The 11,810-nt window shown below is 40.6% G+C and overlaps 1 protein-coding gene across 18 annotated transcripts in view; it reads right to left on the bottom strand.

Moving 5' to 3' along the window:
* The window catches only part of LOC129169798 (calcium/calmodulin-dependent protein kinase type II subunit beta-like), a 37,108-nt gene that overhangs the window by 4,165 nt on the left and 21,133 nt on the right, over window positions 1-11,810 (bottom strand). For 9 of the 18 annotated variants that reach the window (XM_054756566.1, XM_054756568.1, XM_054756570.1 and 6 more), the window contains 6 exons: window positions 11,154-11,225; window positions 10,561-10,598; window positions 6,225-6,287; window positions 5,837-5,881; window positions 5,477-5,525; window positions 3,446-3,521 (listed from right to left, as the gene is read on the bottom strand). In XM_054756566.1, the coding sequence (XP_054612541.1) occupies window positions 3,446-3,521; window positions 5,477-5,525; window positions 5,837-5,881; window positions 6,225-6,287; window positions 10,561-10,598; window positions 11,154-11,225 (343 nt within the window). The remainder of the gene's footprint in view (window positions 1-3,445; window positions 3,522-5,476; window positions 5,526-5,836; window positions 5,882-6,224; window positions 6,288-10,560; window positions 10,599-11,153; window positions 11,226-11,810) is intronic. The other 9 variants (XM_054756572.1, XM_054756581.1, XM_054756580.1 and 6 more) reach the window with 5 other exon arrangements.

Here is an 11,810-nt window from a genome sequence, read left to right as displayed (position 1 = left end):
GTCAGAATTTTACGAGAAGAAAATTTCCAAAAATCATTGACGAAGACAGTTGAACGTTTGGAGAATTAAAAAAACAACAACTGCAAAAACTGAAAATTCAGCGAGAATTTTACACAAAAAAGTCAAAACACGACAAGAAAAAAGTTGCAAATGACATAATCTTAGCGGCATAAAGTTGAGAAGTGAAAGAAAAAATACGTTATCTTTTAAATGTCGTATAATTATGAAAAAAAAACAAACAAGCATGTATTTTTTCTATGCCGCTTATCCCCATTGAGGTCCCGGGGATGGAAAAAAAAACCAAACATCACAGAAGATTGGAAAATGAGGTTGAAGAAAATGTCATAATGTTGTTACGAGAATAAAGTCCAAATATTAATGTTGTGATTATGACAGCACACTTTATAAGAAGAAACAGCAAAGTCAACAAAAATCAGCAGTAATTTTATGTTAAGTCACAATATGCAGAGAAAAAAAGTCATATTCTAATGAGAAAGTATAAATAAATCAATTTTACAAGAATAACGTCATAATATTATAAGGAAAAATGACATCTTAGAGGCACGAAGTTGAAATATTAATGAACAAAGACGTTATCTTTTTAAATGTTGTAATGTAACAGAAAAAAAACAAAACACCAAATAAAGTTGCCATTTTTGGAATATTAGCTTGCAGGAAAAGTTACATAATATTGCGAGAATAAAGTCCAAATATGACGGGAATAAAGTCACAATTACGAGATGAAAGTTCACAAGAAGTAAGTTGAATTAAAAGAGAAAAACAACAGCTGTCATTTCACAAGAATGAAGTCAAAATATGAAGAGAAAAAAGTCTTATTGTAACGAGGAAAAAAAGTCATAACTTTACGAGAATGAACACGTAATATTATGAGGAAAAAAATGTCATTTTAGTAGCATATTTTAAAATACACAGTATATATATATTTTTTAAAGTTGTAATATTATGAGAAACAAACTAAATGAAATAAAGCTGTCCTTTCCGGAAAATTCGGTTGGGGAAAAAGTTCTAAATATTACAGGAATAAAGTCAAAGTATTCCCAGAAAAAAGTTGTATCGTAACAAGAAAAAAAGGATCAATTTTAAAAGAATAAACTTGTAATAATGTCATTTTAGTAGCATATATTAGAAATATGAGGCAAAAAGTTTGTTGGGTTTTTTTTTTAAGAGAAACAAACAACAAATAGTTGCAATTTGTGAAAAATTAGTTTGTGGAAAATGTTACAATGTTACGAGAATAAAGTAAAAAATATTAAGAGAAAAAAGTCACAATTTTACGAGAATAAACTTGTAATATTATGAGGAACAATAATGTAATTTTAGTAGCATATAGTTGAAATACATTGTTTTTAAAGTTGTAATATTATGAGAAACAAACTAAATGAAATAAACTTCATCATTTCCGGAAAATTCAGTTGGGGAAAAAGTTATCATATTATGGGAATAAAGTCATAATTGTATGAGAAGAAAATTTACAAAGATTATTTAAGAAGAAACCTGAAATATTTGGAAATTTTTTAAAAACGTGGGGGAAAAAAAGCAAGGAGGGAAATTGATATTAATAATATGCTTTTTCACCTACGGTGGTGTGAAAAAGTGTTTCAGATCATCAAACAAATGTAAATATCAGTCAATGACAACACAACTGGACAGAAAAGGCAGTTTTTAAATGAAACTTTTTATTATTAAGGGAGAAAAACATCCAAAGCTACATGGTCCTGTGTGGAAAAGTGATTACCCCGCCCCCTCCGTTAAAACATAACATAATTGAGATGAATTGAGATCTATCAATGTGGAAAAGGTTATAAAGCCATTTCTAAAGCTTTGGGACTCCAACAAACCACAGTGAGAGCCATTATCCACAAATGGCCAAAACATGGAACCGTGGTGAACCTTCCCAGGAGTGTTCAGCCAACCAAAATGACCCCAAGAGCACAGCGACAGACGACTCATCCGAGAGGACACAAAAGACCCCACAACAACATCCAAAAACTGCAGGCCTCACTTGCCTCAGTTAAGGTCAGTATTCATGACTCCACCATAAGAAAGACACTGGGCAAAAACAGCCTGCATGGCAGAGTTCCAAGACCAAAACCACTGCTGAACAAAAAGAACATTAAGACTCGTCTCAATTTTGCCAGAAAACATCTTGATGATCCCCAAGACCTTTGGGGAAATACTCAAAAGTTGAACTTTTTGGAAGGTGTGTGTCCCATTACATCTGGCCACATTTCACGCATAGCAACAGTAAAATATGGTGGTGGTAGTGTGATGGTCTTCAGGACCTGGAAGACTTGCTGTGATAAATGGAAGCATGAGTTGTGCTGAAGGAGAATGTCGGCCATCTGTTGGTGACCTCAAGCTGAAAGCAACTTGGGTTCTGCAGCAGGACAATGATCCAAAACACACCAGCAAGTCCACCTCTGAATGGATGAAGACTTTGGAGTGGTCTAGTCCAAGTCCTGACCTGAATCCTATTGAGATGCTGTGGCATGACCTTAAAAAGGCGCTTCATGCTGGAAAAGCCTCCAATGTGGCTGAATGACAACAATTGTGCAAAATTCCTCCCCAGCGCTCATTGCAAGTTATCACAAACGCTTGATTGCAGTTGTTGCTGCTAAGGGGGGCCCAACCACTTATTAGCTTTAGGGGGCCATCACTTTTTCACACAGGGACATGTAGCTTTGGATTGTTTTTCTCTCTTAATAAAAAGTTTCATTTAAAAAGTGCATTTTCTGTCCAGTTGTGTTGTCATTGACTAAAATTTACATTTGTTTGATGATCTGAAACATTTAAGTGTGACAAACATGCAAAGAAAAAATAAATCAGGAAGGGGGCAAACACTTTTTCACACCACTCTATATGACAAAGCTGAGGTGCACTTTTTTCTTGAAATATATTCAGGTATATAACTTCTTTGCATACCTTTACAAAATATCAAAGTGACATCCTTTCATTTTTCACTATGTGGTCCTCACTGGAGGTGTAACGCTGGGACACCCCCGCTCTACACAATGATGTGCTCTCATGGATGAAACATCGTGTTATTATATTCATGTTTTCTAGTGTGTTCTACACGTACGTTTCCATCATTTTACTGGACTAAAATGCTATGAAATGTGGTGTGTAGGTGATTCATGTAAAAATAATAAAAATTAAAAAAGCAGTAGTGAGACAGGAAGTAGGGCAACAGTGAGGCTGGTTCAAGTTAGCATATTAGCTTCCATGCTTGGGTAAAATGAAATGTTTGGAGGGGATTTGTAAGACTTTAAATGCTAAATCATGTGAAAGCTGCACTGTAATTACTCTCTAATCTTTTGAGGACACGTCAATCACTTTAATGGTTTGCTAATGGCGCTCCAATCCTCACTGCTAAACCACCCCCCCAGCGCCCACCCTCACCCCTCCATGGCGCTCAGGAACTCACGAGTAGGCGTCAAAGTCGCCGTTGTTGACGGCTTCGATGAGCTGCTCCGTGATCTTGATGATCTCCTGCTTGCGAGCTGCCGGGGAGACAGGAAGTGAGGACCAAGGTGACCAAGACGGCCGAGACCAAAAGTCAGAGACAACTCACCTGACAGCTTGTGGGACATTTTCACCCGCTCACTACTTCCCTGCTTCCTCACCCTCGCACCCTCCTCATCCTCACCCACACCACATCCCGCTGATGTGCACGCAGAGAGAGAGAGAGAGAGAGTGCCCTCACATCGCTCTTCCTTGCCACTCGGAGGGAGGCGTAGCTCGCTCTGGTCCTCCCGCCCTCCTCCCGCCTCTCTCCTCTCTCACAGGACGTTTAGCCACCAGGGGGCGCCAAAATTCCTCCTTCTTCCTCCTCACTTGCTTGCTATGCTAGCAGCTAGCTTGCGTACACGTCATAACGGGACTGTCTGGGAATGTGGCGTGTCCTTCCGACTCCGTGCAGTAGACGGCATGCTAACGCTGCTCGTACGCACGTGCACTGCCAGACACAGCAGGAGGGAAACGTGTTGCCAACTCTGTCGCTATATTTAGCGACTCTTCCGACCTCTCTGGTCTCATTGGACACTTTTAAGACACGCTAACACTCACTCACTCCCTTTTTGTTCTTAAAAATGAAAATTAGTCAATGATGTCATCGAGCAACCCGCCGCCTGGTGTAACCCAAACCCCACCACCCTCAACATTTTCAGTCCAAACTCTGCATACTGACGGTGTACTGCATTACACTCATTTCTCAACACCTAACACACTAACACTGCACTTCAAATATGACGTCTGAGTACAGAAGTGTGCACTTATGCACTCTACACACTTAAAGGACTAAGAATAAGTACATAAGTGAGTTCTTTTGCACTTAAAATACAAAGCGCAAGTACACAAGAGTGCACTTATACACTTATAAGACTAGGTGTAAGTACACAAGCGTGTATGTATATACTTAGAATATCAAGTGTAAATATGCAAGTGTGTACTTTTGCACTTAAATTACTAAGTGTAAGTACCCAAGTGTGTGCATTTGTACTTAAAACATCAAGTATAAGTACACAAGTGTGCACTTACACACTTAAAAGAGTAAGGATAAGTACACACAAGTGTATACTTTTGCGCTTAAAATACAAAGTCTAAGTACGCAAGTGTGCACTTCTGCACTTATAAGACTAAGTGTAAGTACACAAGTGTACGTATGGACTTAAAATACCAAGTGTACTGTAGGTATGAAAGTGTATACTTAGCATTTAAATACAAAGTAAAATTAAGCAAGTGTGCACTTATACGCTTAAAGACTGAGGCTAAGTACACAAGTGTGTACTTTTACACTTAAAATACAAAGTGTAAGTAAACAAGCGTGCATATATGCACTTAGAAGACTAATTGTAAGTAGACAAGTGTGCACATATGCACTTAAAAGCCTAAGTGTAAGTACACAAGTGTGCTTATGCCCTTAAAAGCCTAAGTGTAAGTACACAAGTGTGTGCTTATGCACTTAAAAGTATGCAAGTGTATGTATGCACTTAAAATACCAAGTACAAGTACACAAGTGTGCGCTTCTGCAGTCAAAAGACTTTGTGTAAAACGTAAAGTAATAACAATAAACAAGTGTAGGAAGACTAGTGTGTACTTTCGCACTTAAAATACAACATGTGAGGACGCAAGTGTGCACTTATGTCCTTAAAATACTGAGAGTAAGTACACAAGTGTGTACTTTTGCACTTAAAATAAAAAGTCTAAGTACAAAATGTGCACTCACACACTAAAAAGACTGTGTGTGTGCTTTTTTTCACTTAAAATACGTAAAACGTGTAAGTATGCCAATGTCCACTCGTGCACTTAAGTAAGTACACAAGTGCACCAGACGAGAGAGTAATATTGAGTTGACATAGCTGTAGTGCCAACACTTGGAGACATCCATTCATCCATTGATAGCGCCACCTGTGGCCGTGATGAAGAATACAAGTGCGGTGCTGTCACGCTAGCTTACCTTTCACGTCTTCATCCTCAGTAGTGGTGTTGCTGCTGTCTGAGGATTCCTGCAAACAAAGTACATCAACACAAATGTTAACAACACCACAATAAAGGGAAAACTCAACATCATGTGACCACAAAGGGACGTGCAGCCAGGACACGCCGTGGAGGAGGCGGGCTAATGGGCTAATAGGGCGGCGCTGGCCAAAGGGGGGCAGTAAAGGACACACACTCAATCAGAGAAAAGCCCTGCAAAGACTCCTGTGGACACACATTCTCACTCTCACACACACACACACATGCACACACATACACATACACACAAGCAACGTGTGGACGCACATCCGGGACTACGGGAGGCGGGAGGAGGATGTACCTTGATCCCATCTACGGGATTATGGATAACAGTAGTCTGAGGCTCCTGGAGGAAGAATGGAGGAAGAGGAGGAGGAGAAAGGAGCAGAAATGTGTGAAAGCACGGACTGATTGACACATCAGAATGACGAGCATGCTAATGCTAATGCTAACGTGCAGAGAATGTGTATTATTTGAATGCTTGGGAGCGTGTCAGGGTCACGGTGGTTAATCAAATGAAGACATGGAAACACCACGAGTTGACGAATCGGGCCTGAAATCCATGAACCTGTGCTGTGAACAAGTCAGCATGAAGATGGGAAGGGCTCAGCCTGAGAGCCAAAAGCAAACAAAGTGCTGCAGGTGCGATGCAGCGTGTGCACACACAAAAGGACACACGGTGCTCGTACCAGCGCCGCAGACGACACGTGGACTTTAGGACTGCTGACTGTGCTGTTCCTGCTGCTGGTGCTCTGCAGGACACACAAAGGGCAGCATGGTCTCTTTGCGTATATACAGTACACTATATGCATACAGTACATTCATACATAGATACTGTACATATCAGGGGTGCACCAGAATGATCGCACCAAAAACGATTGGGAGGGAACATTAAACATAGCTCCCATAACCAATCATTTCAAAAAAACGCTCCAATGAGGCGAGATGACCCGTACCGTGCGGGTGAGCAAATCAAGCCCTCCTTTTTTCTCCTGCCTGTGACGCTAACGTCCTGTCGTAACTTCCCCTCAGCTCACTTGGAAACAAACATTCACTTTCCGAGGAAGGACGTAGTACCAAATGCTCCGCCATGAGGGGGGAAAAAAAACATCCAGCGCACACAAAAAACCTCATCACCCGCCTGAAACGCCAGCAAAAGGTGTGTGCTCATGCACTCAAAATACCAAGAGTAAGTACACAAGTGTATGCTTTGCATTTACAAGCAAAGTGTAACTACACAAGTGTGCACTTCCGCGCTTGAAAGACTAAGGCATAAGTGTGTACTGTTGCACTTAAAATACGACATGTCAGTCTACAAGTGTGTACTTTTGTACTTAAAGTATGACATATAACTACGCAAGTGGGCACTTGTGTGCTTAAAAGACTGAGGTTAAGTACACAAGTGTGTACTTTTGCACTTAAAATACAAAGCGTAAGTACGCAAGTGTGTACATATGCACTTAGAAGATGTTCAGGTACAAAAGTGTGTGTGCTTACGCGCTTAAAATTCCAAGTGTAAGTACTGTATTTTAAGTGTGTGCAATTACTTACAATACCAAGTGTAAGTACACAAGTGTGCGCTTTTGCACTTAATAACAAAGTGTGAGTACAAAATGTGCACTTATGCACTTATAAGACTAAGTGTACATATGGACTTAAAATACCAAGTGTAAGTGCGCAGGTGTGCGATTCTGCACTTAAAATACAAAGTGTAACTATGCAAGTGTGCACTTATGCACTTGAAAGGCTGAGGGTAAGTACAAATTGTGCACTTATGCACTCAAAAGCCTCAAAAGTGTAAAACTTAAAATAATAATAAAAAACATCAAATAAAAGACAACATGTAAGTACACAAGTGTGTGCTTTTGCACTTAAAAACAAAGTGTGAGTACAAAATGCGCACTTATGCACTTAAAAGACTATGTGAGTACTTATGCACTTATAAGACTAAGTGTACATATGCACTTAAAATACCAAGTGCAGGTGCGCATGTGTGTACTTTTGCACTTGAAATACAAAGCGTAAATACACAAGTGTGCACATATGCACTTAGAAGACTAAGTGTAAGTACACAAGTGTGCACTAATGCACTTGAAAGGCTGAGGGTAAGTACAAATTGTGCACTTATGCACTCAAAAGACTAAGTGTAAAACTTAAAATAATAATAAACATAAAATAATGCATTTTTGTACTTAATAGACTAAGTGTGAGTATGCAAGTGTGTATATGTGCATTTAAAAAAACAAAGTGTAAGTACAAAATGTGCACTTATGCGCTTAAAGGACTGAGGGTACTTAAAGACTATGTGTAAGTACACAAGTGTGTACTTTTGCACTTAAAATGCAAAGTGTGAGTACGCAAGTGTGTACTTTTGCAATTAAATTACCAAGTGTAAGTCCGTAAGTGTGCGTTTCTGCACTTCAAAAACAAAGTGTAAGTACCAAGTGTGTACTTATGCAGTTAAAGAATAAGTGTAAGTACAAAAAACCTTATCAGCCACCTGAAACACCTGCGTCGCAGTGTTTTAAAAGTGCAAAAACTTTTCCAGAGATCTCCGTGGCGTCACACCGGCTGCCCGGAGCGTGTGCCCGAATACAGTGCACCTTGCTGGGCCATGCCGGTTGGATCCTCCCCTCTATACTCTGGTTTCCTGATAGTAGTGATGTCATCATATTTGATTGGGACACATCAATCATATCCTAATTTCCTTCTTCCCTCCAAGTGTGCACAAAGTACACTTACATCTGCATTTTAAAAAAGGTTATTGGTTATCGGTATCATAACGGTCTTGAGAAGCGGAAAGTTATGGGTATGGGTTTGACAAAAAAAAGAGATGGTGCACCCATAACATAGAGTATGTACTGTATACTGTACATATGCACACGTTTCACTCCTTTTATTCTTGCTTTCTACTTTGACTCTGCATGCTGTACTGCTATTAATACTGTATGGTGTACTGCATACGCTCGTGCTGCTCCTGGAACCTCAATTTTCCTGAGTTCTACCTAATCTAATCTAATCTGATGTAAGTGTAATGAACCTGTGTCATGTGACACACGTCCATGCTCACCAAGTATGTGAACACCCTTGTACACAACGTACACAACGTGCGACAAAGAGCACCAACATGCACAGACATGATGACACATGACAATCACTTCTAGCAACACACCCGCTTGTACACACACTCTTTATTCCCCTAAATACTTCAGTACTTCAATCTCGGCTACTTACTGACTTTCCTCATAATATTACAAGCTTATTCTCATGACATTTTTTTCTCGTTACAATACGGCTTTTTTTGCTCTTAGTATTTTGACTTTATTCTCGTAAAATTACAGCTTTTTAAAATTTCTGCTGTTGTTTTTGCTGTTTTGACTACTTCAACTTTCTTCCAGTACATTTAATTCCCATATTATGATGACTTCATTCCCATAATATTATGACTTTATTATAATATTCTAACATTTTCCCCATCCTAATTTTCCAAAAATGTTAAACTTTATTTTGCTTTGTTTTTCTCATCTTACAACTTTTTAAAACACTAACATATGTTTTTTTGTTAATATTTCAACTCCATGCTACTAAAATGTTTTTCCTCACAATATTATTAAAGTTTATTCTCATAAAACTGAATATAATATTTTAACTTTATTCTTGTAAAATTACTACTGATTTTTCAATTTTTGCTGTTGTTTTCTTTGTCAAATTATGAGTTTATAACTTGAATCAATTATTATTCTAATTGGAAAAAAACAGCTGGACTTTGGACACCCCTGGTCTGACACGATGGGGGGGGGCTACGGCGCCTGGCGCAGGTCTGTGCTCTCTGAGTGCTTCTCTAGCTGCGACTTGTTTGCGTGTCTGTTACCCAAGCAGCTGTACAAGTTTGGGGTGCAAGTTGTACGCTGCTAACGTTGGCACAGGCAAAAGAACGCGTGACATAACGGATGCCAGCGAGCGCGATACCACGCTGCGTAAAGCTCACTCCCCGGTGCCTTAAGAGCTGCGCTGGACAGCCAGTTGACATGTCAGGGCTGTTCGGGGTGCAGGGCTGAAGCCGCGTGTCACACGGACATGTTGCATGATTTAAAAGAGGCGTGAGAGCTGTGACATCAGCACTCAGCACAAGTCAAGCACGGATTATGTAACGTTAGATTCATCATCTGGTCGCAAATAATCTGAGATTAGCATCAGGCCAGCCCGGGAGGGGAGGGGAAGGGAGGAAAGGGGGCGTGTGGGGGAAGATCAGGGGGGCTGATGGTGCATCTGAAGGAGGAAAAGAAGATGAAGGTTAATGAAAGGGAGCCAAAGAAGTCCCAAGAGGCGGAGCTAAGTGTGTCTCCATTTGAAGCACACTAAAAATAATTCACCTTCAAACCGCAAATGCAATGATGTCACCAAAGTGTGTGTGTGCATTACACATCACATGCACACAAGTTGGGAAAAGTGTGCGCAAACTACAACTTGGTGTGTCATCTCAAACACACACACACACACACACACACACACACACACACAAACACACACACACACACACACACACACATAGGTTAGCTCGTCCTGCAGGTTTATCATCTTTGGCAAACATCAGAAGAAAAAAAAGATGTCTGCAGTAAGGAGGTGAGTCCAAGTGTCGCTATGACAACTCGTCACTGCATTCTCCCTTCAAAATAAGAGCGCAGGTGGAGCGTCACCTCCACGCTTGCAAACATTTAGCAGTATTTGATCACTGATCAATATGACTGATTTTGTTAACTTTTCATAGAGTTTACTGTCACTAACAACAACAAAAAAAACCCACAAAGCTCACCGACAACTTCCACACAAACAAACACAACTGAGGGCACAGCGACTCTCAAACAATAGCCTTTTATTTTGACAGCTTCCTCTGTCACCGCGTCGGCTACAAACATCAGCCGTGCGCTCACGCCAATGTCGCACCTCCTTTAAAGTGCACGGAACCACACACAAGCAGAACAGGACATAGAAGCACACACACATAGAAGCTTAGAAAGGACATACCTTGACATCAGCCTTCTTGTTGAGGAGGCTCTTGGCTGCTGCAGAGAGGCAGAAGGACACACCCTCAGTGGGCAGTGTGCACATGGTGCACACCCGCTTCACAACGATGCACACGTGCGCGCTCACAAGCACAGTGGTGCCGAGTGACCATCTCTCGCTTCTTAAGCAGCGGCGCACACAGTGAAGCGAAGTCAGCCCGCCCCCTCTTCCAAAAAGCCCTCCCTCGTGGCGCACGCCCGACAGCCAAAGCGTCGCATAAAAAAGTGATTTGCTGAATATAATCCCAAACGCTGCGAGGTTCGGCGCACGGGGATTAGGAGCAGAGGAGCAGGCACGTCCCCGTGCTTTCATCACGTCAAAGCATACAATTTTTGTGCCACGCTAATCCTGGAAGGCCGTTCGTCCCGGCGGCCTCGAACGCAGCATGTGGCTCTGCTCCTGATCCCCAGCAGGGTGCGCGCCAGACGCCAAACACGGGGCTGCTTACCTTGGCAACACGGAGACCCGTGAAGCACAGCAAGAGATGAAAACAAACGTTAGACCAACTCTGACATCATGTCAGCAAGGAAGAAGAGCGGCGGCGACGTCATCACCTTGTTCCACGATGCCGGCCGGGCTTCCCGACACGCCGCCAACGGCCGCCGGCGCCGTGGTCTGACGTCCCACTGGATGAAGATGGAGAAGTGTGGTGAACACACACACACAAACACACACACTACAACAGGGGTGTCCAAAGTGCGTCCACAACAGCAAAAATGGAAAAATCTGCTGTAACTAAAGAGTAAAGTCAAAATATGAAGAGAAAAAAGTTGTCATCTAACAAGAAAAAGTCGTACATTTAAGAGAATAAAGTTGTAATATTATGAGGAAAAATAAGATCATATTAGCAGCACAGAGTTGAAAGATTGATAAAAAAAAATGAAACAACAAATAAAATTGTTTTGGAAAATTTTTGGAAAATTAGGTTGGGGAAAAAGTTATAATATTGGGAGAATAAAGTCAATATATGATTGGACTAAAGTCAAACTATAATTACCAGAAGAAAATACACAAGAAGAAAGTTGCAATAGTTGCAAAATAATAAAAAAATACCAGAACAAAGTCAAAATATTAACAGAGAAAAGTCGTATTCTAACGAGAAAAAGTCACAATTTTATGGGAATAAACTTGTATTATTATTATTATTATTATTATTATTATGAGGAAAAATAATGTCATTTTAGTAGCATAGAACTGAAAGATTAAACAAA

This window comes from Dunckerocampus dactyliophorus, chromosome 17 (genome assembly GCF_027744805.1).
Source record: "Dunckerocampus dactyliophorus isolate RoL2022-P2 chromosome 17, RoL_Ddac_1.1, whole genome shotgun sequence".
Lineage (NCBI taxonomy): Eukaryota > Metazoa > Chordata > Actinopteri > Syngnathiformes > Syngnathidae > Dunckerocampus > Dunckerocampus dactyliophorus.
Note: the sequence above shows the minus strand (reverse complement) of the source record. Positions and strands in the feature narration are given on the sequence as shown.